Source organism: Panthera onca, chromosome C2 (genome assembly GCF_046562875.1).
Source record: "Panthera onca isolate mPanOnc1 chromosome C2, mPanOnc1 haplotype 2, whole genome shotgun sequence".
In the NCBI taxonomy this organism is placed as follows: Eukaryota; Metazoa; Chordata; class Mammalia; order Carnivora; family Felidae; genus Panthera; species Panthera onca.
In genome coordinates, this window is record NC_138347.1 from 114,817,014 (window position 1) to 114,844,120 (window position 27,107).

General features: G+C 43.0%; 1 protein-coding gene and 1 long non-coding RNA gene across 2 annotated transcripts in view; one reads left to right on the forward strand and one right to left on the reverse strand.

Moving 5' to 3' along the window:
• The first annotated feature begins 876 nt into the window (after window positions 1-876).
• LOC132683219 (uncharacterized) overlaps window positions 877-27,107 on the forward strand; it is a 108,331-nt gene continuing 82,100 nt past the window's right edge. The window contains exon 1 of the long non-coding RNA XR_009612107.3: window positions 877-1,227. This is a non-coding gene — a long non-coding RNA (uncharacterized LOC132683219). The remainder of the gene's footprint in view (window positions 1,228-27,107) is intronic.
• The window catches only part of TM4SF4 (transmembrane 4 L six family member 4), a 28,949-nt gene continuing 8,808 nt past the window's right edge, over window positions 6,967-27,107 (reverse strand). The window contains exons 3-5 of the mRNA XM_060638924.3: window positions 22,825-22,961; window positions 13,345-13,534; window positions 6,967-9,502 (exon numbers count right to left, since the gene is read on the reverse strand). Of these exons, the coding sequence (XP_060494907.2) occupies window positions 9,485-9,502; window positions 13,345-13,534; window positions 22,825-22,961 (345 nt within the window). The 3' untranslated portion in view covers window positions 6,967-9,484. The remainder of the gene's footprint in view (window positions 9,503-13,344; window positions 13,535-22,824; window positions 22,962-27,107) is intronic.

The window sequence follows — 27,107 nt, forward strand, 5'->3', positions numbered from 1 at the left end:
GAATGAGAAGAGGGAAACACTAATAGGGAAAATTGAGGTCTAGCACATTCCATGCAGCATTGCAAGTCCTGGAGAAGGTGGGTGTGTGAGCATTAAGAAAGGGCATGTGTGAGCAGTCCCCTTTACAAATTTGCCATGGGCTTCATTCCTCCAACCAGTTAAGTTCAATGCCATGCAGCTATTAATTAACACCATAGCCTTAGCCAAGTCTCTTACAGTTTTGAAACTTCAGTTTCTTTACATGTAAAATTGGCTCTTGTAATAAAAAGAGGGGGGTATGGTGAGAGAGAGGTGAAGATTAAGAAAAGTGACTTACATAGAACACCCATTCACGGGTGGTCATCAAATGTTCATTTCCTTCTTTTTTGTGAGCTTTTCCCTCTCTTCTTCCCAGGCCATATTTTTCTCCAGAGCACTTATCACCATATAACAGTAAGAGATAATTCACTTCCCCATGTGCCATGAGAACAGGGATTTTTGTTTGTTTTATGTCTGGCACCTTGAACAATGCCTGGTAGACGGTTCAAAACTATTTTCAAAATATTTGTTGAATGGATGAATTTGTGAGAATATTGTCTTTCACATTGCAACCCTTCCTTTGCACAGTGCCATCTTTGATTGGCTTTTCTGTTCACACGTCCAGGTCTTCAACTGATGAGGCTTTGGGAAGAGAATTCTTTACGGGGAGATATTTAGAAAGATGGCCAAACCTGTCTGCTGAGAAACTACCTGCTGAGTGAGCCAGTATGCTGAGCCGCCACTAGAGGGCAGCAGCTGGCTCTGCCAGGGTGTGGCGACCAGCCCCCTGGGCCCCTCACCTTGCAGACTGGGTAAGGGGTGGGGTCTCAAGGAGGGGGAAGTAGAAAGTTCCGGCGGAGGCTGATGTTTTTGTTTCCCTGTTTGCACTCACCTATATATCCGTTTGCCGAGGCCTGTGGCTTTTGGGTGAGAAAATTTGTGTGGGTTTTTTGTTTTGTTTTGTTTTTTAAGAACAGAGCTAAAAAAAAAAAAAAAAAAAAAGGGAAAAAAATTAAGGCATTCTCAGAACAAGATTTATAGTGGACGCAGTGGATCACCTGCCTCAGAATATCCTCAGATGTTAGTGTTAAATGTGAATTTCTCTGACTTCCTGAATCTGAAGGAGGGTGAGGGCTGGGAATCTGCACTTATTTAACAAGCTTCCAGGTGATTCTGGCTCACTCTCACGTTTGATGACCACCACACCTGGTGAGTAGTCTCCAGACTTTTTATCATGAAGCACCAGTATATGCATTTTACGTGTTCATTTCTTTACTTATAAGTTAGTAATGCATAGATGATGGTTCTAATGTGTTGTGTATATTATAAAGCGTTCACAAAAGTAGAAGATTTGAAAGGATGAGAAATCATGCACATTAAAGTTTATGTATGAGCTTCCCACGCCACGTTTTGGATGAGAGGGTGAGGGTAATTCATGCAGGTGAAATGTTATTTAACTGATCCTCAGGGTGATTGTTATGGCACAACACTCATTTTCTCAAGTTTATGACTCTAACGTCAATGGGCATGAGACAGCATGATTTTCTGTAGAGGTTTTATTTCTGTTTCAGTAGTACCACTGGGCATTCTCGCTCTGCTTCCCCACAAAATTCACACTTGGTGCTCAAGAAAGTTGTCATATTTACCCTCCTCCCCAACCTGATGTCCCGAGTGCAAATTCTAGGTGGGAAACCAAGTGTAGACTGGTCAGTGTGTTGGTATACAGCCCGGCAATGCCTGGGTAATACATAAACACACATACACACACATACACACACTCCTGAGGCTGCTTTCAGACTGGAAAGGCTGCAAAATTGTCTCCTAGGAAACCCTGCCTACAGAAAGTTTTAAAGTTAATGATTTGACTCTAAATCTGGCTCTTAACCTCTCTGGGGTCATGGGTCTCTTTGAGAATCTGATGACATCTATGAGCTTTCTCTCCAGGGCAGGGGAAAAAAAATACTCATCCCACTACATGTACCATTTCAGAGGGCGTGAACACTTTGGGAGTTCTTGACGTGTGGAGTCTGAGCCAGCAACATCAACATTTCCTGGGAACTTACTTGAGCTGCCCCACGCCCAAACCTACTGAATCAGAAACTTTGGGGTGGGAATAAGCCCTCCAGGTATTTTTGATGAATACTCAAGTTTGAGAACACTCCAGAGCAGAAGTTCTCAAACTGGCCTCCTTATTAGAATCACCTGGTGCTTTTTTTTTTTTTTTTTTTTTTTTTTTTAAAGGACTGATGCCTGGGCTCCAATCTCCTTTAATTAAATCAGCATCTCTGGAGGTGGATCCTGAACACAGGGATTTTTAAAAGCTCTCCAAAGGAGCTAGGCTCTGTGGACCAAGGTGTTAATAACCCAGGCTACTTCTGACGGTCCCCCAACTAGAGCCTAAAAGCACTGGAGAAGACCTTCGCCACAGCCTGACTCATCACTTTCACTTACACACTGAGAAGCTTTTCCAAGGCTGCACGGTTACTGAACGTCTAGGCAGCCGGTTCTCCCTCTTTCCCCTGTTCCAGGAAGTGCCACACACTGCAATAGTGAACCCCAAACACTTCTGAAGAAGCCTGGCCAGCAAAGACACACGTATTTAAAAGTAGCCTAGACCGGGGCATTTTCAGCTACAGATCATTGACATCAGCTTCCAGTGGTTTTTCCTCTTTGGCTTAACTCTGCTGTTCATTGAACTCAGTTCAGTAAGCTTTCTTCAGAAGAAGCTTAACCTTGGTCTGGCCGGTGGAAAGCAGCAGAGCTGAAGTGGGGCGGTGGGACAGCCTTTCCGATGAGACTGGGACCTATGAGAAGAGAGGTGGGAGATGGGGTAGGAGAGCCTGCTTGGGGGAGGGGGAAGCCCAGGCCCTGGAGCCAGGAGTCCTGGGTTTAATGCCAGCTCTGTTACTGACTCACTCTATGACCCTGGGCTTCTTGCTCAGGCTCTTCATGCTTCAGTTTCTTCACTTCTCAGTAAGGGCGATAATAATAGCACAACTACCCCCATGGGTTGTGACTGCTGAAGGGGTTTGACGCATGTCGGGACTGATTTCCACATCAGACGGCATGCTCTGCAAGTGTAAGCTCGCCATGGGCAGCAGCAAAGTGACCGGGTAAGCCTCCTTGCTGCTGCATGGGAGGCCGAGAGCTTAGGAGCCTGCCTCTTCTTTCCTCTCCATTTTGAAACCCGCCTCCGCATTCCCGATTCTTCTACACAGAGGGGATAACACCTGGAGTAGAAATAATTGGGACATAAAAGGCATAGGAGTGAGCAAGGGACAGGGGCAGGGGATGACTGTGTGTGGTTGGTTGCCTTTTATATAGGTGCTCTGAAAGTTTATATAAAAGTGCTGATTTGGATTCTGATATTTTAATTGATTGCACTAATTCAGGTTAGCATGAATTGTATTTCATGCTGTTTAATTGATTGCACTCTACAGGCTAGCATGAACAGTATAAGTGATGACATAAAAATGACAAAAGGCTACTACTTTCAGTTCTATATAGGAATTTAATTTAGCAGAAGGAACCATCTCTCCCTGGATGCTGTGAGGAGAGTTAGTGAGGTTTGCAGCACTGTGCCTGAGAGTGGGACTCTTACCTTCCAATAGTTAGACTCTCTGGGTTTAGATCCTGGACTTTTCATTTGCTGTTTATGGGGCCCTGGAAAAGTTTATTTTTTCTAAGCCTTATTTTCCTCTTATGCGCAATGAGCTAATCATAGTTTCTATATCACAGGGTTGTGTCAGATGGAAAAAAAAAACAGACTTAGATAAGGAAAAACTTTATTCCGAAGGACTATTGCAACACGAAAATCTCCAATCTCAGGAATCTGCGGGCGTCTCAAAAACAGAAAAGGCTTTTTTTTTTTTTTTTTTTTTTTTTTTACACGGGTCGGGGTAAGCAGACCTTGGCAGGAATGGGAAGTTGGGCAAGCTCATGGCATGCTCACTGGGGTCTGACAGGAAATGTGTCTCCCTGTGGTCAGCCGATTCCCTGGATAAACTAATAAAGGGACACTTTCGTGCTTGCTCAGGCGTGGGGGCAAGCAGAGTTCAGGGGCCTTCAGGGAGGAGAGGAGCCTCTCTAAAGCTGGGGGAAGACAAAGCAGCATTCATGTGAGGCATGCACAGTTGTGAGCACTTGGTCAGTTGTTTTGTGGACTCAGTGAAATTATGCATGTATATTACTCTGGGTGTTACCAAGAAATGCTGGGGTTATTTTATTATTATTATTATTATTATTATTATTCCAGATGCTTGATTCTCAAGTGGTTGGGGGGAGCTTTTTCTTTGCCCTGAGCAGAATAATTCAGTCACACCGTCATGACAATGATAGCACCCATCCAGTGCACATTTCCTAGGTTCCAGGCCCAGGGTTGGGGAGAGGTCCAAACATGGATGAGATGAAGTTTCTGAGCTCAAGGGGTTCTCAGTCCAGAGGGAAAGAAGGAAATGTTATGTGGGGAAGGGCAGCCATTCTGATGTATACAGGATGCTATGGGAGAGTGTGAGGGGGCTGTCGATGAACTGGGGGGACTATCAGGAATGAAGAACCTGGACAGCATGAGCCCTGAATGGTGTCTGGAAGGAGAAGAAGCTTTTACCCTGATGAACAGGAGGGAAAGAACATTCCCACGCACATGGGACAGCATACTCAAGAACAGGGTTTGAAAGAGTGTGTGGGGCCAAGGACAAGGATTCCCAGATCCTGGGCACAGCGATACTGGGTCTGGTGAAGCCAGTGGGAGCTGTGTGATGAAAGCCACTGAAAGGGCAGGGGTGTAGTAGGGGCTGCAGTTAGGACAGTCCTCAAGCGTCCTTCCTGTAGTTCTGCATCTGCTTGATGCAGATGATGGCACTCTCTGACACCAGGGTTTCAAGAGAGCCATGCATGGAGGACTGGAAGAGTTCAGCCCAGAATTGTTGCTTTGAGATGCAAATGAAATGCTCAAGAACAGATATTTAGCAGACAGGGCAGGGGTCTGGGCTGGAGATAAAGATACAGGAGTCATGAACGTAGTCGTTAAAACCACAGCAGTGAAGGGGCACCTGGGTGGCTCAGTTGGTTAAGTGTCTGACTTTGGCTGAGGTCATGGTCTCGTGGTTCATGAGACCAAGCCCTGCGTCAGGCTCTGTGCTGACAGCTCAGAGCGTGGAGCCTGCTTCTGATTCTGTGTCTCCCTCTCTCTCTGCCCCTCCCCTGCTTGCACTCTGTCTCTCAAAAATAAATAAACATTAAAAAAAAAAAAAAAAAAACCCACAGCAGCGAAGATCATCTGGGAGAGTATTTAGACCAAGAAAAGCAGTGCTCTGAAGTCAGAACTCAAACATTTAAGGAGCTGAGCACCTTCTTTTAAATGTATGTGTGTCACTTTGGTGATAGGCAAATATTTCTTTATGCACATACGGGTGCCTTCAACTACTAATTACTGAGCACTTTCCGAGGGTAAAACACCGTGTTGGTTTCCAGGAAAAAGAACTAATGGTTCTTCTCCTCAAGCAGCACATGATCTAGACCAGTGACTCTCAACTGTGGATGAGTGTGCTCCCCAAAGGGGTATCTGGTGATATCTGGAAATATTGTTGCTTGTCAAACTGAGGAGGAGAGGTTGCTATTAGATCCCCTAGGGAGGGGTCAAGGAAGCTGTTAACATCGTGTGGTGCTCAGGACTGCTCTCCCCACCTTGATAATCATCTGGTGCCAAATGTCAATTGGGTAGAGCCTGAAAAACTTTGATCCACGCTAAGAGATAGTATATGTCACACACAAGAAAACGAAAGAACCATTCCTCTCTCTAAACTGGTGACGGTGGCTTTGTAACATGTCAACTTGGCTAAGCCAAACTCCATTCCCCAAACTGCCTTTGTCTATGCTTCCTGTTAGAGGACCCCGAGAACAACTTGGGCAAGCTTTGGAGGGCAGAGGGGAGGCAGCACCGTTTTGTAGCTCATCCACACTGTTGCCAGTCCACTGCCCCCTCTCACTGACACAGAGCAGCAACTGGGCCCTACAGCCACCCTACAGGCTCCCCCAGTATCCCTTGCAGCTTCGCAGACCCCTGGGCCAGGTGGGGGGGTATTTAGCTCTGTGACAAAGGGCCCTGGCTTCCGCAGGACGCCCTTACCACCAAAGCCAGAGGCAACGAGAACTGACATGGGTTTTGTCTGTCCTTCTCGGCTTTAGCTCATGTGGGTTTCAGCTCATTCTCACTGCCTCACGCTCTACATTCATCTCTTCTTCCTGCCGGCCTGCCCTGTGGACCTCAGCTCTAGCCTCAGACGTGAAGGCAACATGTTTTCAGAGACTGCTAGCTAGCTCCCACAATTACCAAGGGCAAGTTCTTTGTGTGTGTGTGTTGTGTGTGTGTGTGTATGGCTGCATATATGTATATCGCTCCACTGACACAACAAATTTATTGATTGCGTACTAGGAACTGGAGGTGCAGACTTGAATCAGACACTGTCCTTGCCTCAAAGAATCTGTAGTCCAAAGAATAAAGAATTAAGTCATATATGTGTGAAATCAACACAAAGTTGGCAACTCCCTGAAGAGAAGCTTTTAGACAGTCTTATGACCAAATGTGTGTGTGTGTGTGTGTGTGTGTGTGTGTGTGTGTGTGTGTAGGAGGATCCACCAAGGAGGGGCCCATACATCTTTACCCTTTGTTTCCTGTCTCTTCCTATAAGCCCTCTAATCCATGGTAAGCTATTTTTTAAAAATTTATGGTAATTGGAGTCAAAGAATGGCCTTTTGTGTAAAAACTTGTCAAAGAATTGTTTAGCTCTTCACCTATATAGTAATGAGATCAGATATGATGATGACTACAATTTCTTCATTTTTAAAGTTGTGAATCAGTGAAAACCACTAAATAAGGAATCGATTGCTCTTATCTATATTTAAAAATTTGTTTTAATGTTTTATTTTTGAGAGAGAGAGAGAGAGAGAGAGAGAGAGAGAGAGAGAGAGAGAATCCAAAGCAGGCTCCAAGCTCTGAGCTATCAGCACAGAACCTGACGTGGGGCTTGAACTCAAGAACTGTGAGATCATGACCTCAGCTGAAGTCGGACGCTTAACCCACTGAGCCACTCAGGCGCCCCTACATTTTTTTTAAGTCTATTTATTCATTTTGAGAGAGAGTGAGCACAGTGAGGGAGAGGCAGAGAGACAGAGGGAGAGAGAATCCCAGGCAGGCTCTGCACTCTTAGTGCAGAGCCTGATTCAGGGCTCAAACTCACAAACCATGAGATCATGACCTGAGCTGAAGTTGGATGCTTAACCGACTGAGTCACCCAGGCGCCCCTACATTTTTTTTGAGAGAGAGCGTGCACATGCATGCTCCCCCACAAGCAAGCTTGAGCAGGGGAGGGGCAGAGGAAGAGGGAGAGAGAATCCCAGGCAGGCCCCCCACTCAGCACAGAGCCCAACAACACAAGAGAGGCTGGATCCCAGGACCGTGATAATCATGATATGAGCCAAAATCAGGAGTCAGATGCTTAAGCAACTGAACCCCCTAAGGTGCCCCTTTACATTCTTATTTCCTCATCAAATAACTTGGGTAGGGGAATCAGTCCTAATGGCCTGATGTCTCTGAACCTCTGGACCATAATTACCTATGTCACCCTTTATAGGATTTAGTACGTACTACACTGTATTAACATTAATCAGTAGAGGGTGAGTTCCCGGTGGGCTGTAATAGGGTCTGACTCATTTTCATCCTTGGTGCCTGTCAGTCTGTAGTCTGTCTAAAGTCAACGGTTGCTCAAACTGACTGGTTTTTAGCATCACCTGAAAGGCTTTTAACACTCAGTAATAGACAAAAGATAGGCTTTTATGCCGTATGCCTAGATTTTCAGATGCAGTAGGTATAGGCTGGGGCTTAGGAATTGTAATTTCAGGACATTTTTTAAGTGATTCTGACAATCAAATTGGAGAACCAGTGTTCTACGCTGACTTGAAACTGTGTGTGTGTGATCTTAAAGCTTATTTATTTTGAGAGAGAGAATGCATACGTCGGGGGCAAAGAGAGAGGGGGAGAGAGAGAGAAACCCAAGCAGACTCCACACTGTCAGCGCAGAGCCTGATGTGGGACTCGAACTCACAAACCGTGAGATCATGACCTGAGGCGAAATCAAGAGTCAGACGCTTACCCAGCTGAGCCACCCAGGCACCCTCGGTGTAGGATCTTAAGTGCCTATCTGCTCACCTTTCTTCCTTCTGCCTATTAAATAGCACAAGATGTGGTCTCTGATCTCAGAGTTCTCACTGTAGCGAGGGCAAAATCAGAGTGTGTAAACTCCATGTCTCCAGTGCCCTATGGCCAACGCTGAGTGGGCAATTGTTAATTGCTTTACTGATGACTGTGGCAAACCTAGGTTCAGTGTGCCTACCCTACATAGTGTAGTCTAAGAGCCTGGCAGGTACAGAAGTGAGACTCTGGCTTGTACCTCTTCTGAGACGCTTTTTACTGTACATCAGTCATGTTGACAATCCCACAGGCCTCCTTGTTTCACCCTGGGGGAGCTTCCAAATTTCTTGGATGGTTGGTTGCCTTTCAGCAGTGCTTTTGCAGCTGGGGAAACTGAGACTTAAGAAATAACTTTCCCAGGATTCCCAAGCTGGTGTGGTGGAGATCAAATCAACAGAATGGATTTGACTGATGGTGCCTGATTCATAAAACCAAAGTTAATCTCGTAATATAACACATAGAATTAATAATACCTATTACCTTCATCCTGGTCATACGCTGACAAAATTATTACCCAAGTCAACTTTTCTAAAACATTGTTTTTGTTGGATCAAAAGAAGCCATTTGCAGAAAAGATGAAGAAAGTGTAGTATTCATTCAGTCTTCCCCCTCCTTCCCAAACACACACAATCTTTATTATATTACCTCTGAATTATGATTTAATTTAATATACATAAGAAAAATCAAAGACTAGACACAGGTGATTCAAATATGTTAGCCAAAAAGACACTAAATAAAATTATTTAGAATACATCAGTCATTCTGTTTTCCTCATAAATCTTGAAAACAAAAACTGGTCTTAGTTTCTCATTTTTAATGAGCTCCTCTCCTATGAATTATGTAAAACTTCCAGAGATATAAACAGCTCTATATACAAAGAAGCAGTGTGGCAGTACATGTGACTTTACATATCTTTCACTAGAAAAGAAAAATCATGAAAAATTTGCTTTGAACCTGTTCTTCAATTCTAAAAGGAAGCTAATTTGAAAGATTTGGAAACCTCACTGAAGTGGCCAAACTATTTTTTATTTGAAAGTAGCATAAACATCTAAGTTGAGCTAAGCCGTGAGCTAAGCTGTCTTGGAAAGTGGAAAGGATAGTTCCGCTGTCCCTAAACTTTGTCAGGGAAGCAGATGGGGAGTGCCAACCCCAGAAAGAAGAATGAGTTTAGTGTAACGTCCCAACTGCCGTCGAGTTAGAACAGCTCACCAAGGAGATTTAAACTGGTCCATCTCCCTAGAAGGTAGAAAAGTTAATTATGACATCATTCTTTTTTTGTTTTGTTTTTGCTTTCTTCTCTCCTCCCCTCCCCGCCCCCCCCCCCCCACCTTCGTCCTGATTATTCCTACCAGGTATTAGTTACCTATTGAATATTTTCAATACTTTTCTGTTTCAGAGCTTTAATCTGTCACTTACCTGTTTTTAGGTTATAAGAGATGAGGTTTCAATTTATTTTGTACCATTTATTATTATTTTTGAAAATGTTTGTTTATTTTTGAGACAGAGAGAGAGAGAGAGAGAGAGAGAGAGAGAGCGAGAGCATGAGCGGGGGAGGGGCAGAGAGAGAGGGAGACACAGAATCCGAAGCAGGCTCCAGGCTCCAAGCTGTCAGCACAGAGCCCGACACGGGGCTCGAACCCATGAACCGTGAGATCATGACCTGAGCCAAAGTTGGACGCTCAACTGACTGAGCCACCCAGGCTCCCCTGCATTGTTTAAAAAAATTTTTTTGATAAGAGGTGCAGAGAGCTTCAGTGAGTATCCAAAGCCACAACAAAGAAATAGAGGAGCCTGGATTTGAACCCAGGCAGGTTGATCCCAGAGACTGTGCCCCTTTCCTTGAAGCTGCACTGCCTCACCAATTTTCATATCTTAGTAAAGAACAATCAGTACAATGGCCTGAGCCTTCTGGCCGTTGATGTCGATGCATATTTATCACCCTGTGTTAGACTCAGCAACCTTAGGAAATAGGTTTAAAAACCGCATTTTGCAGACAAAGAAACAGTTGCGTGCAGCTGACTTTGCCAAGACTGTGCAGCTGGCATTCAACCCCGATCTCATAGCTTGTATTTAAGGCACGTTTCCATCTATTACCTCATTTAAGGACTGTGCCAGGCTCAGAAATCTCTCAATAAATACTTTCTGCTTGAACGGGTGGATCTGCACGCTTTCCGTAAAAGCTCGGCAAGAGGCAGTTGGGGTAACTAAGACTTGAGAAGTTAGGAAGCTTGCTGGGGTCACTCAGCTAGGAGGTTGTGGAACTAGGCCGTGAGCCCAAGTCCCCCCACAGTGGGACGCTGCAGGGGATGCTGACCAGCTGTACGAGAGGCAAGCTGCCAGCAAGAAAGGAATCCTCAGCAGACTGATCGTTAAAAAATGCAGCTCTCGTGTGCACTGAAATATCTGGTAGTGAAGGTTCTTCATGCCTGCAAATGACTTTCCAGTGGCTCAGAAAGAGAGAGCAAGCAAATATGAACAGTTTGTGGATCTAGGTGAAATTATACAGGTGTTCATTTTACTGTCCCTTTAAATTTTATGTACAGTTGAAGTTTTTCAAATAAAAAGTTGGAGAAGAAGGAAGGGAAAGGAAGGGAAGGGAAGGAAGGGAGGAAGGAAGGAAGGAAGGAAGGAAGGAAGGAAAGAAGGAAGGAAGAGAGAAGGAAGGAAGGAAGAAGGAATAGAGGAAGGGAGGGAGGAAGGAAGGAAGGAAGGAAAGAAGGAAGGAAGAGGGAAGGAAGGAAGGAAGAAGGAATAGAGGAAGGGAGGGAGGAAGGAAGGAAGGAAGGAAGGGAGGGAGAAAGAAGGAAGGAAGGGAGGGAGGGAGGGAGGCGTATTCAGGAGGTGTATATTCACCTTCTGATTCTCCGATTCACATGCACTGACAGCTATGGAGTCCATCTACTGTCTTTTGACTATCAAGTGATTTACTTGTTAAAATTGTTAAAATATAGTGTTTGTACAGATGACACTCACTGAAAAAAGTCAATGTACTGGCACCTATGGACATATTTTTTAAATTTACAGATAATCCTCAAATTTAATAAACTATTTTCTATTTAAAGGGCAGCTATATTTCTAATAAATCTTGCAATGAAAATTTGCTTCCTAATTAAATATATGATTCTCTTCTGTGTCAGAAAAGGAAATAATGAAAGTGTTTGAAATGAGATGATTTAGCAAGCATGAATTCATTTTGGATGACCCATAAGATTTAGATGCTCAATAGTCTTAACTTCTATCATAAAAATCATTTTGATGGATTACTCACTGGTAGTTTTCTTTTCTTCTCATTTGTGTTTAAAGACCAAAAAATTTAAATACAACATGATAGAACTGAAAATTTACAGAACAAAAGACCCAATACTCAGTGAAATTTATTTGTAATACATGCATTTTACAGTTAATTTGGGGGACCTTTTTATTTATATTTTGTATATTTTAAAATTTATGATTGTTAAACCTTTTTTTTGAATAATATAAGCTAGAAGGAAGGAAATAAGTTATTTCCTTCTTACCCATCATTTAATATTTGGGTTGGATTTCCTCTAGGTTTCTTTTCAATTCATAGTGTTTTTTTCTTATTTACATGGTTGTTTATTTGTATACTTTTTTTTATCTAGCTTTTTTTATTTTTATCTTTTTTAAAGATTTTAGTTTTAAGTAATCTCTATACCCAGTGTGGGGCTTGAACCCACAATTCTTTAAGATCAAGAGTCACATGCCCTTCCAAACCAGCCAGGTGCCTCTGTATCTTGCTCTTTTTAAATAACACTATCTCATAAGCATTTTCAGTATTATTACAGTTTTAAAAATCTTTTTCAGGGAGGGTGAATAAAAACAATAACGAAGAAACTCTGAGAGGATATAGAAGAAATCAGGTAGAGACCGAGAGGAACTGGGTAGGTAGAAGACAGGGCAGGCTTTCCAACTGAATACCGCTGTATGTTTCTGACACACAGACTTAATTTTTGACCTGTGTACGTATAATGCTTGTTAGAAATTTAAAGAAAATTATTGGAAACATTTAAAATTTGGGCATAACTGGGGCGCCTGGCTGGCTTAGTCAGTTAAGCATCAGACTCTTGTTTGCGGTTCAGGTCATGATCTCACAGTCTGTGAGTTTGAGCCCCGCATGGGGCTCTGTGCTGACAGTGTGGAGCTGGCTGGGGATTCTCCCTCTCCCTCTCTCTTTGCCCCTCCCCCACATGCATGTTCTGTCTCTCTCTTGACATAAATAAATAAACTTAAAAAAAAAAGAATAAAATAAAATTTGGACATAATATTGTATTAAATAGATGGGTCACAGTTTATATTTATTTACATAGTTCCTCAATTATGGGACTCTCAAGTTCTGTTTAATTTTTCCTCATATGTCAGTTTGTGTTTTTAAATAATTCTGTGTGTGTCTGAACAATTGCCTGATCTGGTTTGGTCACTAGTTGAAATAATCACAGTCTTGCAGGCCATACGTTTATTTTTACTTTTTATATTGTTGATAATTTAAAATCATACTTGGAGACTAAATCCTCAGTGATTTCCTTTTTTTCCCGCCCTGCGTGAGAACCACTTCTCTCTTCTATATCAGAAATCTCATCCAGTGTTAGGTTTTGCATTGGTATGTTCTGTTCTTTTCCGGGGAAAAGAAAATGCCCTGACATGTGTTCCATGTATTTCTTGGCAACTTCCATCCACTGTCTAGATCTATTTAGGGAATAGTGAGAACGTTTTGGGCCAGACCATGACATGTTATTGACAATACATGTGTATGACAAATGCCCACTTCCTGGGGGTCTTCGTATAAATAATAATAAACATTATTGTAAACTTCTACATGTATTTAGAGTCCTCTGCCTCCAGGATTGTGGTCAACTGGGTCTGAGACTGAGAATTTTGGTCCACGTCAGCCTGGGTCAGCCACACAGTGTTACCACTCCCCTGAGCTGGTAGAGAGGGCTGCCTGGCCTTTCCAGCCTGGTTTTCTGCAGCTACTGCTGTCTCCACCCTCTCCCCATTAGTGCTGGTGGCCTACCCTGGCCTCCTGAGCATGCCAAGGAGAAAGGACGAGGACCTCAACTCACCCCACAACAGCTGCAACACTGGCAGTCTCCGCACAGGGTCCCCAGGAGGCCGTTGACCACCTGGATGGCACAGAGAAGCATCTGGACTCCGCCTATGACCAGCAGGATGGAGAAGAGGGTCAGATGCCAGGGAACCACATTGGCAGGCTGCCGGCACTTGCTCCATAACGCCTCATCATTGAGGTAATCCCTGTCCAAAATATGGAGGAGAAAGGAGACATTTGTAAAACATATGCAATACGCTGGGCTACAAAGACACCATAATGATTTTTCTTTTGCAATACTTTCCATCCCAAACATAAGCTCCATAAGAGAAATGTCCCATAATGGAGCACCTGGGTGGCTCAGTTGGTTGAGCATCTGATTCTTGATTTGGCTCAGGTCATGATCCCAGGGTCGTTGGATCAAGCCCCACATTGGGCTCTGAGCTAAGCGTGGAGCCTGCTTATGATTCTCTGTCTCCCTCTGCCCCTCTCCCCCATTCACACACACACTCTATCTCTATTAAATTTAAAAAGAGAAAAAAGAAAAAAAAAGGAAACCTATCCCATAATAATAATTTTAAAAACAACACCTAACATTTTTATTAAATATATACCATGTGCCAGACTCTGCTCTAAATTTTGTACACATATCAACTCATTTTTTTCCTCATAGAAGCCTTATGAGAACCTTCTCATAGAAACCTAATGAGGAATCTTCCATTTCACAAATAAGGACATTGAGGCACAGAGAGGTTAAGTGGCTTACCCCTAGGTTGCATAGGTACTAAGTGACAGAGTGATTTTTGTGAGGGGACCAAAAGGATGGGTAAATCCAGTATCTATGAGGGGACTGGGAAAATGAAGATACCCTGGGAGTAGACTCTTACAAATGTTCATGGCCATTATCCTGCCAGTTGTTGTTAGGGACCATTTGGGCTTTTGACAAAATTATCTGTCAAGTCTAGTGGCCTTGTAAAGTACAGTCATTGTCAAAGGGACGCTTAAAGGGAAGAGCTTAATGTTTGAAGGCCTAATTCTAGCCAAATTGCGAATTTTGCTCAACTGTATTTTTGTTAACATGTAGGGATTCCGCATGCAAAAAGATTTAATTAACTAAAAGGAAGAAATAATCTGCTGCCTTAATACATAGTTTATAAAATTTTGAAACAGGAGAAACTGCAATATTTTATAAAAATATATATATTAGGAGTTTACTACAATATAAAGGGCATTGTGTCTTGAAGGAGAAATGGGAAACCTATTGTCTTTCAGACAAAAACAAGAGTAAAAGTGGATAAATGCTGTGGATTACTATAATTTTTTCTCACATTCTTAGAGCCACAAATTGGTCTCTACCTCTGCCTTTATGTATCCTCTATCCTTTCAAGGACTCCATGGGAAACTCCTTCTGGCTACTAAATTAACATCTACTCCTGTTTCTGACAAATTCTCCAGTGCATCAGTGCTCATTTTAAATACATTCCATATTAAGATTTTCAAAAATCTTTGGGATGATGGCAGATACCCTGGAGTTTAATAGAGCACAAGGAATAAAGGAAAGAAGGAGCATTTTGCTCTTGATTTAAAAGTAAAACACTGCATTGTTTGGAGCATTGATTCACTTTTCCATAGCTGCTCATTAACTGTGTGACTTGTGTACTTATCTGTAAAGTGGGAATAATATCATTAAATTGTAGGGTTGTTGTGACAATTACCTGAACTAACACTAGTGACGTGCTTAGGACAGTGCCTAACATATAGTAAGTGCTCAGTAAACGCTAGTATTTTTATTATTTTACTTAACCTGAGCAGTGTGGTCTAAAGGAAAGAGCCTGGTATTTTGGATTGAGTTGAACCTGGTTTGAATCCAAGCATTCATCTTACTCTCTGTGTATTCCTCATACAAGTTACTCCTCCCCACCCCCATAGCATCAGTTCTTCATCTATAAAATGGGCTGAGAACAACCTCACAATTGTGAAGATTCACAAAGATCATGTACTGTATGTTATGTACCGTTGTGGAAAACTTCCTTTTATTAATTACTTGTAAACACTCAACTTTCTGTTCCGCATTTTTCGATGTAGTCCTGTCTATCTTTACAGTTTTCAAACTTGACTATAGAAAGTCGTGAAGACACAATATTTTCCAGGCACATTTTATAAAGAAAGGATTCTAAGATGAAGCAATTGGCAATGCTGAGTTTTTTCCCCTCTGCAAGAGTTTGTGCAGAGATGGGATGACAGCACCTCCTGGTGGCGAAATTGGTGCAATGCTCACGGGGGAGCCTTGGAAGTAAGGGTGGAGTTTGGGCACCTGGAGAAAAAAATCCTCTCAGTTCCACCCACCTCATCCCCCACAAACCACCATAAATACGCATTCCAGACCCTTCTTCTCTCCTCCCAGATTCTCAGGGCCTGAGGCTCCCCGAGATGTTGGCAATGATTGTTGTGGCCAACTCCCCAACCCCACGAGACAGTGGGCCCTAATTTTTTGTGGAGAAAATCATGTTTCCACATTCTGTGAAGCAAGGAGAGCTGAGGCAGTTTAAATCCACTTGACTGGAGTTTTAAAGCATCCCATTATTGTGAAGGGTATTTCCATCTGAGCTGTAGTAATCCCGCCATATCCGTATAGAAAGCCATGGGTTTCATGAGACTCACCTCTTGAAAGCAACAGAGGCAGCTGACGGAAAGAAGAGGGGCTCCCGAATGCTTTGCCTGGCCCACTCTGCCTGGCTTGTTCTGGGGTCACATCCCCTGGGACAAACTCCCCTATCCTCCTCTTGCCCTCAGCTGACGTTGGTAGCCCTTCTGTGCCTCCCAGCTTTCTGTGTTTCCTCTGGAAGAGCACCTAGGACCCTGTGCTATCACCGTCTGTCCATTTTCCTGTTTTTCTTTTCAGGGCTGTATGCCCATGTGGACAGAGACCGTGTCTCCTAACACCGTCCCCAGTTCCAGCACAGGGAGTGATCGATAAATAACGGCAACTGTCACGTACTGGTCCTGCCCACGTGCTTTACATCATCTTTCTGAATCCCACAAGGAGGTGTTCTTTTACTTGAACGAGGCCTTGCATAGAGTATAGCCTCCACAAAACACTCATGGAACGAACATATACACACAGATTAAGAGGTTGAGGCGAGTGAACGGAAGTGCCTGGAAGTGGTCTTCGGTCTGTCTGACTCTGCAGCTAATGTTCTTAATCATTACACGAACTCCCTATGTTGAGTGATTATATCCCTTCGGTATATTTGAAATATGACTTATTTATTACATTTGATTTATACAACATATTTATAATAGCTTGTCAATTAAGGTTTACCTGTACCATGATAAAGGGAATAGCCTCTTTGAGCCTTCATGTGACTGGATGAAAAGATAGGAATTAAATCACAAAATCATTATGAAAGCATAACGTTTCAGAAAGCTCTAATGCATAGTCTGTTCACGGTAATGAGTTATATTCACAAAAATGAATAATAAGGCTGAACGTTTAGCAAACAGCATGTGGCAGTAATTGTGCCAAAGGCTTTCTGTGCATCGCGTTCTTTCATTCTTGCCTGAATCTGTGACGTAGAGCATGCTGTTACCCCATCGGACAGGGGAAGAGCTGAGAGGTCAATGCACTGCCCAAGATGACCCCACTGGTATGTGGCAGGGGTGTGACTGGTCCCTAAGTCCAGTCAGGCGAAGAGCGAAGCTGCTTGACATCCATGAGTGTTTCGTGCTTCCTGAAAGCTGGAAAGCCCGGGGGGCAAGCCCGCATCCCCCTGTCAGTGAGGCTTTCAGCTCTAGGGAATGCGTTCAAGAGCAGCTTACGGGGTTCCTTGCTGATGAGCAATCTCTGAAGTACAAATGCAGATGGTCTAAACTGAAAGTCCAGGCAGAACATTTATTGTACTCACTTCTGTGTTTTGGTGTGAAAGAGCTCGCCACACCTCACCTTCCCCAGGGAGCAGGCAGGGTTACAGCCAGACGGGGGAGTGCTGTGCTTGGTCGGGTCCCTTGTCCCTCCCCCACTGCTATCGTCCTTGGCCTTTCCTCTGGTTCTCCCTTCTGTGGCTGTCCCCATGCCTTGTGCCAGCTGCTTCCCTTTCAGCAGCTCAGGGTCAAGGTAGAGGTAGCCAATTGTCTTAGAAAGGAAGACCTTGGATGGGAGGAGGTCCTACTTCAAAGGAAGGCAAGAGGGTGTATCTCAAAATGTCCTAGGTTTCTTTTTCCTTCTAGGAGGCCTCTTTAGTATGGTTCTCATGACAGAGAAAGTTAACTGTCTTTGCTCTTTTAACAAGATTGCCAACAAACATTTCTGAGGGAAAAACAAACAAACAAACAAACAAACCAACCCAACCCAGGCTATGTCCTATGGCATTGAGTAGCCCTGAATTTTGTGCCCCAAGCTGGAAATCTTGGAGTCCAACTCAATAACCTGCCTCCTATTTCCTCACACCTAATCCTGATGATTCCATCTCAGATCTCTGAAATCTGTGTCCTTTGGAGCCAAATTCCACTGCCTTGCTGGTGATAACCTTATCAGGATTATTACTCCAATCTCCGACTTTTGTCTCTTCTTACTGAGCATGTCTTCATCCTCCACATCACTGACATCACAATCGTCCTAGAAATCCCAGGTGGCAGTGGCATGTCCTGCTTGAAGTCCTCTGCTGGTCCCTGAGGTCCCAAAGTTCTGGCCTACCTGTCAACCACGTCCCCAGGTGGTGTCCCCTTCTGTTCCTCTCCCCCACATTCACCCCGAGCTTCAGGCTTGCAGTGAACAGACATTCTCTGAGCATGTTGGGCCTTTTCATGGTTGTCTCAAGTCCTCCTCTTCTCTCTGCCTGAAATGTGCTTCTCCTCCCTATCTGGAAGGCACACCTTTGCTCATGTCCCCAAACCAGCCCATGTCACCTCCTCAGAGAAGTTTCCCTTGCACTCCTCCATTTCGTCCCTTTCTGCATTGTGAGGGTGTGACCTGTGTTGTCGCTCTAACTAGCCCTGTGCTCGCTGGGGCAGGGGCCACATCCATCCTTGTCTGCTTCATGTTTGGGACAGGCTTCAGCACAAAGTAGGGTACTGGCCAAGTGTGTGTTTGCTTTTTCAAATGCTCCTTCTGCTAATTACTAGCTGTGGAGCGCTGGGCCAATTAATCTTTCTGAATTTCATTTTTCTACTGCAGGGATAAGAATTCTCAGTTTTATTAAGAAGATTAAGTGAGATAATGTGTGCAAAAACATTTAGCCCCTAAACACTGAGAAGGAGAAGGAGGAGGAGGAATAGTAGGAAGAAGAAAGGGAAAAGAAAGAGAAAGAGAGAGGCGGGGGGAGAGGGGAAAGAAAGGAAAGAAATAAAAAAGAAGGAATGAGAAAGAAAGAAAGAGAGAAAGAAAGAAAGAACGAAAAAGGAAGGGAGAAAGAAAAGAAAAGAGAAAAGAAAAAGAAAAGAAAAGAAAAAAGAAAAGAAGCAGTGGTCATGGCTGCCACTGCCATTTGGTAATAAGGAAAGAGTGACAACTGTCCTAGGTCCTTATCTTCAGGCTCATACAAGTGATTAATACTTGCTCCTCACTAGTATCTGTGCATGTGTTAGATTTGTAGCTATAACAACCACGTCAGTGTTTATGCACTGGGATCCCGTGGATAAGAAGAGTCCACGGAAGCAGAGACCCTGAGCTATGCTACACGGAATCTATAATCGACACAAAAAGTAGAGAGTGCAAATCAATATCACTTATGTTCTAGAAAAGCCATTGTGACTTAGACTCAGAAAAATTGGATCTGAGCTTCAGTCATTAGGAAACAGCATTTATGGGGTGCCTGGGTGGCTCAGTGGGTTGAGTGTCCATCTTTGGCCCAGGTCATGATCTCTCAGTTCGTGAGTTTGAGCCCCGCAGTGGGTTCTCGGCTGTCAGCACAGAGCCCACTTTGGATCCTCTGTCTCCCTCTCTCTCTGCCCTTCCCCTGCTGGTTCTCTCTCTCTCAAAATAAATAAACAGAAGGAAGGAAGGAAGGAAGGAAGGAAGGAAGGAAGGAAGGAAGGAAAAGAAAGAAAGATAAAGAAAAGAAAGAAACAGAAAGAAAGAAAGAAAAGCAAAGAAAGAAAGAAAGAAGGAAAGAAAGAAAGAAAGAAAGAAGGAAAGAAAGAAAGAAGGAAAGAAAGAAAGAAAATGAAAGACCATTTCATTTCTTTGGGCAAGTCACTTGTCCTCTCTGGGCCTCAGCTATCTTCCCTCTGAAGGAGAGTTAATAATCCCACAAGTTTTCTGTCAGGATTAAATGAAACATGTGGGTGAAAGCACTTTGTTAACGGAAAAACACCAAGCCACCGAGGTTCGATTACTGTTATAAAAATTCAAGCTGAGCCCCTGCAGTCCGAGGGAAGGGTTGGAGCTGCTGTGGGAGATAAGGTCATAAAGGAATGTGAGTTCTTGCCTGAGAAGATAGGACACAGGATGTAGGAGACAATGGAATGCTGACAGGAGACTGCCAGGTGGCAGAGAGGATGCCATGTGACACATTCCACCTAGATCCCCCCCTCCTGAGAGCCTTATCCTGTGCCAATCTTGGCATATTTCACGCCTTGTACAGAGAGAGGACTTGCACCTTCTGTGGGATTAAATTCCAAAGTCAGGGCGTGAGGAGAAAAAAACCAAACCAAACCACAAATAGTCAAAATCACTCTTAAATAGCCTGTCGATCACCTGGAAAGCGTAGGCTACATGGTTTTGTAATAAACCCCTACACAGCGATATTTGATCCCATGATAGTTTGAAGCCACTATGCAGATATGGTGGCACTCAAACCTCTCTCCTGTCAAAGAATCATCAAAGCCTTACCATGAACAGAGGAGGGTGGAGAATTCTGAAATGTGCCTGCTTGCCTGCAAAGTTTATTCTGTTCTGTTTGTACTGTTAAACCTCTCTGATCTGATACAAGTTAATGAATAGGTTAGTTGTTGTGAGAAGATCCGGTACCATTTGTGAAAGCATCTATCACGGAGTAATGTGCAGTAAAGGGCTATGATGTGCATGAAAACTTGCTTCACCAGAAGGACAGAGGACTTTGAAAAGTTGTTTCCTGTCCTTCCCCCACGCTGGCATTTCCTGTAGTGGCCCACAGACCAGCTGTCACTCTCCTGACCTTGGGCATGGATCCCATTCCATCCCAAGCAGGGAGCGGGTGTGCCAGGGAGGGTGTTAGGGTCTAATGCTATTGTACTGCCTTCGGGCGTTACTGGGCAAGTGTGTTTCCTTTCTCCGTCCTTTGTTTTGGACATAGATTCATTCTAATTGATTTTGAGTTCGTCAAGGGTAGTATCATTCACATAACAGTAAATACAAAAGCGTGTTTAATACTGCGCTTCTGTTGTTGATGGAAATAATAGGAGAAGGGTCCTTGGAAGGAGACATAATCTGTAGTTTCATAAACTCTCAGGGGAAGAACCTCAGGAAATGGATCTGGTGTCTGATTTCTATGCGTAGGCTAACCCCACGGCAGCGGGGCCCCAGCAGTCCTCTGCAAGGTAAGGGGGCACAGTACAACCATTGCCTTTGGGAATCCCTGCATGTGATGTTTAGAGGCCTGTACTCCTGTTTAACTTTATTTTTTTTTAAGTTTTTTTAATGTTTATTTATTTTTGAGACAGAGACAGAGCATGAATGGGGGAGGGTCAGAGAGGGAGGGAGACACAGAAGCAGAAACAGGCTCCAGGCTCCTAGCTGTCAACACAGAGCCTGACGCAGGGCTCGAACCCACGGACCGCGAGATCACGACCTGAGCCGAAGTCGGACGCTTAACCGACTGAGCCGCCCAGGTGCCCCCTCCTGTTTAACTTTAGAAGGAGGGATGATACTTTACACGAATCTCTTGTGAGCTGTATCATAACAGAACCAGTACCCTCTGTCTCCTCATCTAAAGCCTGCTTTTGAAGTTCTTTAGACTCTCGTTGTAAATGAACATGTAGAGTTAATAAATTGGTGTCCTATGGATTTCTTTAGGCACGGTCCCATCGTCCAGTGTAGGGGCACCTCACAACCACATTTCCTGACCACCTAGATGTGTCAGTCACTGTGCCAGGTGGTAATGAACAAAGCAGAAATGGTCCAAGCCCTCCTGGAGGTCAGAGGCTGGTGCAGCACTGTCTCATAGACTGTCTGTGACAGTGGTAATGTCCTATATCGGTGAGGGTCAATGCAGTTGCAACTAGACACATGTGGCTGCTGATACTTGAAATACTGATAGTGTGATTGAGGAATTTTACCTTTATTTCATTTGAATGAATTTAAGTTTGAACAGCTACATATGGCTACTGTCTACTGTGGTGCACGGTATAGTCTATGGGCAGAAGGGTGTGTAGTCTAAAGACACTAGAACTCAAGGGCGCCTGGGTGGCTTGGGCGGTTAAGTGTCTGACTTCAGCTCAGGTCATGATCTCACGATTCGTGAGTTTGAGCCCACATTGGGCTCTGTGGAGCCTGGAACCAGCTTTAGATTCTGTGTTTGCCCCTCTCCAGATCACGTTCTATCTCCCTCAAAAATAAACAAACTTTAAAGAAATTTTTTTTTTTTTTTAAAGATACTAGAACTCAAAAGTTGGAAGGTAGGAGTTTGAGCCCTGCCTCTGGCCTTAACCAGCTGTGCGACTTTGAGCAAGCCAAAATTATTAAGCCTGCCTTGGCAGGGTGTAACTACCGCTTGTGGTTGTTGTGGGGATTAAATTATAAATTTGTTGTGTGTGGGGGGAGTTCTTTATCAGCTACAGAGTTCCATGACAACATGCAGTGTTATTTTAACCAGTTCTATTAAGTCTTGTGAAGAATCTACAATATTCTCAATGTCATTTTCCATAAATTTGTGCCTTAAAAGATAGTCTACTCATAGACGATCTAGGGAGCCTTTGAGCCCTGTTAGTGAGTAATCATTCTCGTTTTCTATTATAAGATTTTCAATGGGAGCCACCACTTTCTGTTAATTAATATTATTAGTTGCCTCATGTCGCTGCTCATAAATGTCGGGGTGTCAGTAATGACACTGCAAATCTCCTTCTCTCAGGCCAGCTGAAGCACCCCCTCTTGGTTATTTCTCCTGGTGTCTGTCAAAAGAGCAATTAAAAGGGCCCCTGGGTGACTCAACTGGTTAAGCGTCCAACTTTGGCTCAGGTCATGATCTCATGGTTCGTGGGTTCGAGCCCCGCATCGGGCTCTGTGCTGACAGCTCAGAGCCTAGAGCCTGCTTCTGATTCTGTGTCTCTCTCTTTGCCTCTTCCCTTCTCACACTCTGTCCCTCTCTGTCTCTCAAAAATAAATAAACATTAAAAAAAAAAAAAGAAAGAGCAATTAGAGTGAGATCTTGGGCAAGTTCACTCCACCCCCTCTCCAGCTCTGCTTCAGAGGAGCAACATGCCTGACACTAGTCAAATGAAGGTGACAGGACCTATGCAGGGTCTCCCTTGGGCCATTTACCTGCCTCGTGGGGACACGTGGACATCACAGGGTGCACCTTACCCATCGTGGAAGGGGTAGCCCCACGTGCTATTGTCCATGAGACATTTAGGACCCCTGTTGATTGAGATGGCTGAGATGACAAATGAGTATCCAGCACCCAAGAATCCAATCACAGCAAATATTGTGGAGGTGAACATCTGAAAGAGAAGGAGAGAGATAGGCGGGTTCTTAAGGTGTTCCAGAGGTTACCCCCAGCACACCTAACCAACCAGTCTGTCGTTGAGCATAGTGTCTCCAGGGAAGTTACGGGGTAAGAGCCAGTCTTCACAGTAGGTGGGAACTGTGGTGTCTCCTAGAATGAATTTTGGTATCTTTTTTCCCCTTCTTCCCCCCATTCCCATATCTTTCTTTACCTATTCATTGATGATTGAAGTGCTAGTTATGGTTGATACCTTTGAACCATGGTTTTTAACCTTGTTAAGAATAGAATCTCCTCCTGATCTTTCTCTTTCTCAGGACTAATATGAAAGGCTGTCTATTACAGAATCAAAGAATCTTAGAATTGGAAGTGATCTTAAAAGTCTTCTGGTCTGGAGTGCCTAGTTGGCATGAAATGGGCATGATAAGGCCTGCCTACAAGGTCTGTTGTGAAAGGTAGACATGACAACTTAAGTTAAATGTCAGGTACTCCCCTTCTCCCTTCTGTGTATTACTAACAATCTTATCACAGAATATAGTTGGCCAGGGGGCGGGGCAGGGATGGGTTTGGGGGTGGAGAGGACCTGATAGTGCCTGGACAATTGGAATCTATGTAATAATGGAGTTCCACTTTAGCTGGTGTTTGTTTTCATATCATATGTGAATGTATTTTTGGTGCAACTATCCAAGACTGACCTCTGCCCCATGTTCCTTATAAAGTCTTATCTGACTTCCTATGTCAAACTAACCATCCTCTCTTTCATCTCTTACCCCAGTACCCTGGACTATATAAACTTCTCTCATGGCACAGTGCCCACAAGACATTTATGCATAGCTTTTTATGTCCGTCTTCCCCAACCGGAACATAAGCTCCTTGCCGTCATGGACAATGAGTTATTTGAAGATAGGTAGGACATTGCTTTACCCTGGCCATCATGTATTTGGTTTTTCTTCTTCCCACCTTTTCAAAGGCACCAAATAACTACTTGTTGGATGTTTTCAAAGACTATGGTTTCATGTTACTCATTATTTGACATTTTCCCTTTGAGTTTTGTGTCTAGGGTAGCCAAAATCCATTCTCACCATTAGTAACATTACTGAACATAATCTAGGTAAGAAGTAAATGAAAATTTTGTTCAATTTATCAAGTTAGAACAGGCCATCTCTTTTCCAAAGGATATCTAGGTGAACAATTTTGGAGATTTCTGGATTATATGAAGTTAAATAGGCTTCACTCCTGTTTTACTTCTAAAAATCTTTGTGATACGCTGAAGTCAGTGAACCTCCAGGAAGGGGATATACTATGTATGCTGGAATATAAACAAAATTATTAGCTCCCAAGTTATCACTGATAAGTGAGGAAATTGCCTCAGAGTTGAGTCCTTATTTTGTCTATCAGACAATTGGGCACTTTCTCAAATACTTTATTTTGAACAACCAAGTACCGCATGGGGGAAGACATTGGTCAGAAACAACCCAAGTAATTTTAGCTGAGAGAATTGTATAAAAATTTTTTTCTGGGGGAGAGAAAAACAATTTTTTTTTCTGAACACTGATGTATTAATTATTCTAGGAAAGTTGGCCTCGCAATTTCTAGTTCTGAATGTTACAGTTAACAAACCTTTTAAAGGGCATTCTAAATGAGCATACGTAGTGTTGACAGTTGTGGGGATCGTTAACATACACCTGAAAGAGAGGTGTTCAAATACTGTCTTTGTCTGACGTGAATTGCTATTGGTGACTGAGTGAAATTTCCCCTGACCAGCATCATACATGGCTACAAAAATGTTGTATCCAAACTTAAATGGAAGGGAAGATGTGCTGTGGGAAACTCTTGATGGCTCAAAAGGTATCTGTAGTAGTAGCAAAGACCTGGTGTCAAAAAAGCAATAATACGTTTAAAAATAAATGAGTGGGGGAAAGACTTATTTCAAAATCAATGTATTAAAATTTTATAGAATGTGATTAAAGTATGTGCCCATAATTCAACGTTTGTATATTAATGTCAGTCAAAGAGCTTAAAAAATTTTTTTAAATGTTTATTTACTTAGAGAGAGAGAGAGAGAGAGAGCGCCTGAGCGGGAGAGAAACAGAGAGAGAGGGGGACACAGAATCTGAAGCAGGCTCCAGGCGAGCTGTCAGCAGGGCTTGAACCCACGAACTGTGTGATCATGACCTGAGCTGAAGTCACATACTCAACCAACTGAGCCACCCAGGCACTCCTCGAAGAGCTTTTTAAAAAACTTCTTTATGGGAAAATAAAAGATGGTTTGATATGCAGTTTAGCCTTATATTTGGGTGTATATGGTGATTTGCAGAGTTTCCTGGTCTCATTGGAACCTATAACTTTTTTTCCATGAGTTCTTATAAGAACACCTTTTGGAAAATGCTGCTTCAATTCTTAGTGACAGTTTATCTGCCTAGTTCTCTGTCTCTGGGCCACCACCATGTTCCAACAAAATTGCTGGTCAGTTAGACACAGCTGATGTAACTCTAGGAATGGCCAGAACATTCTAGTACAGCAATTAAAAACTTATGCTCAGGGCAGTTTCTTCTCGTTACCTTTTTTCAATTCAGAGTGAGGCTCTGAATAGTCTGAAAACATTTGTTGACAGTGCAGTTCTTTGTGATGGATTGGGTTGTCTCAATGAAAAGCAGATTCTGTGAAGAAAAGGTCTCTTAAAGGTATCTTAAAACTGGTTAAAAGTCTTCAAAAGCCAGGATTTCCACTAAATCAATGGTTAAATACGCTTATAATTAATTTTTGTACCAAAGATCCCAAAAACCATTTAATGCAATCATCTTGCCTTTTAGCGAATAAAAATAGCTCCATTCAGTGAGAACCTTAGATGCCTTATCTCATTTAATCCAGGGTTGAACTAAAACAACCCAGGGTTTCAACATCTGCTGATGAGTAGTGAGAGGAGAAGTCTGACTCGCTATTCCTGCTGTGTGAGCTGAGTAAAGGATTTTAGATAGCACTCCTGGAACATTTTAGCAGGCAAATATTTAAAGATGCAGAAAGTGAGTACAAATGCACACGTTCTTCATGTTAGGCAAGTCTGAGTAAATGAAAAACCAGGTTAGTAAAAAATATCAGTTAGATGGTATTTCTCTTTGCAAGCAGTCTCCATCGTAAGCACCTCTATACCAGTACTGTCCAGTGAATTGTAATGAGAGCCACATATGTAATTTAACACTTTCCAGTAACTACCATTTAAAAACTAAAAACAAAAACAAACCAAGACAAACAAAAAAACCACCAGTGAGAATAATGTTAATAATATGTTCTCTTTAACTCAACATATTCAAAAACTATTATTTCAACATATAATCAATATGAAAATTACTAATGAGATACTTTACAGTTTTTGTAGTAATTCTGTGAAATCTGGTGTGTATTTTATACGTATGCTACACCTTAATTTAGATCAGCCACATTCCACTGCTCAATAACCCCATGTGAACAATGGCTGTCCTATATTGGACAGTATAGTCTAGAATATTTGAAAAACTGATCTTTGGTAGCAAAAGTTTAAAAGACGTATGGATATAGTGTGCACTGAATTTATGATTATGGGTACTCTTAGGGAGGAGGGAAATATGATAGAAGAGAGGAGCACAGTGACTCCCAACTGAATCAATAATATTTTACTTCTTGATAAAACTACCTGAAGAAAATGCAGCATCAGGTTACAACTTCAGAAATCTACTGGTGGCATGGTCTGATTTTGTATCCAAATTTGAAATACTTCCCGTTAAAATAAAGAAACAACCCAAACTGATTTTTCATCACTTTTCCAAATCGGATGAACCATATGAAGCAAGGTATACTTTTTTTTAACTTTAAAAAAAAATAAAAAAATTTTAAAGTCTGTTTGTTTTGAGGGAGAGGGAGAGACAGAGAGCGAGCATGAGTGGGGGAGGGGCAGAGAGGGAGAGAGAGAATTCCAAGCAGGCTCCTGCACCATCAACACAGAGTCCAATTCGAGGCTTGAACTCACGAACTGTGAGATCATGACCTGAGCTGAAATCAGGAGTTGAATGCTTAACTGACTTAGCCACCCAGGTGCCCCAAAGCAGGGTAAACTTTATGTCCCTTTGCTTTAAGTAATTTCGCATTCAGAAGTCTTTAAAAAATTATC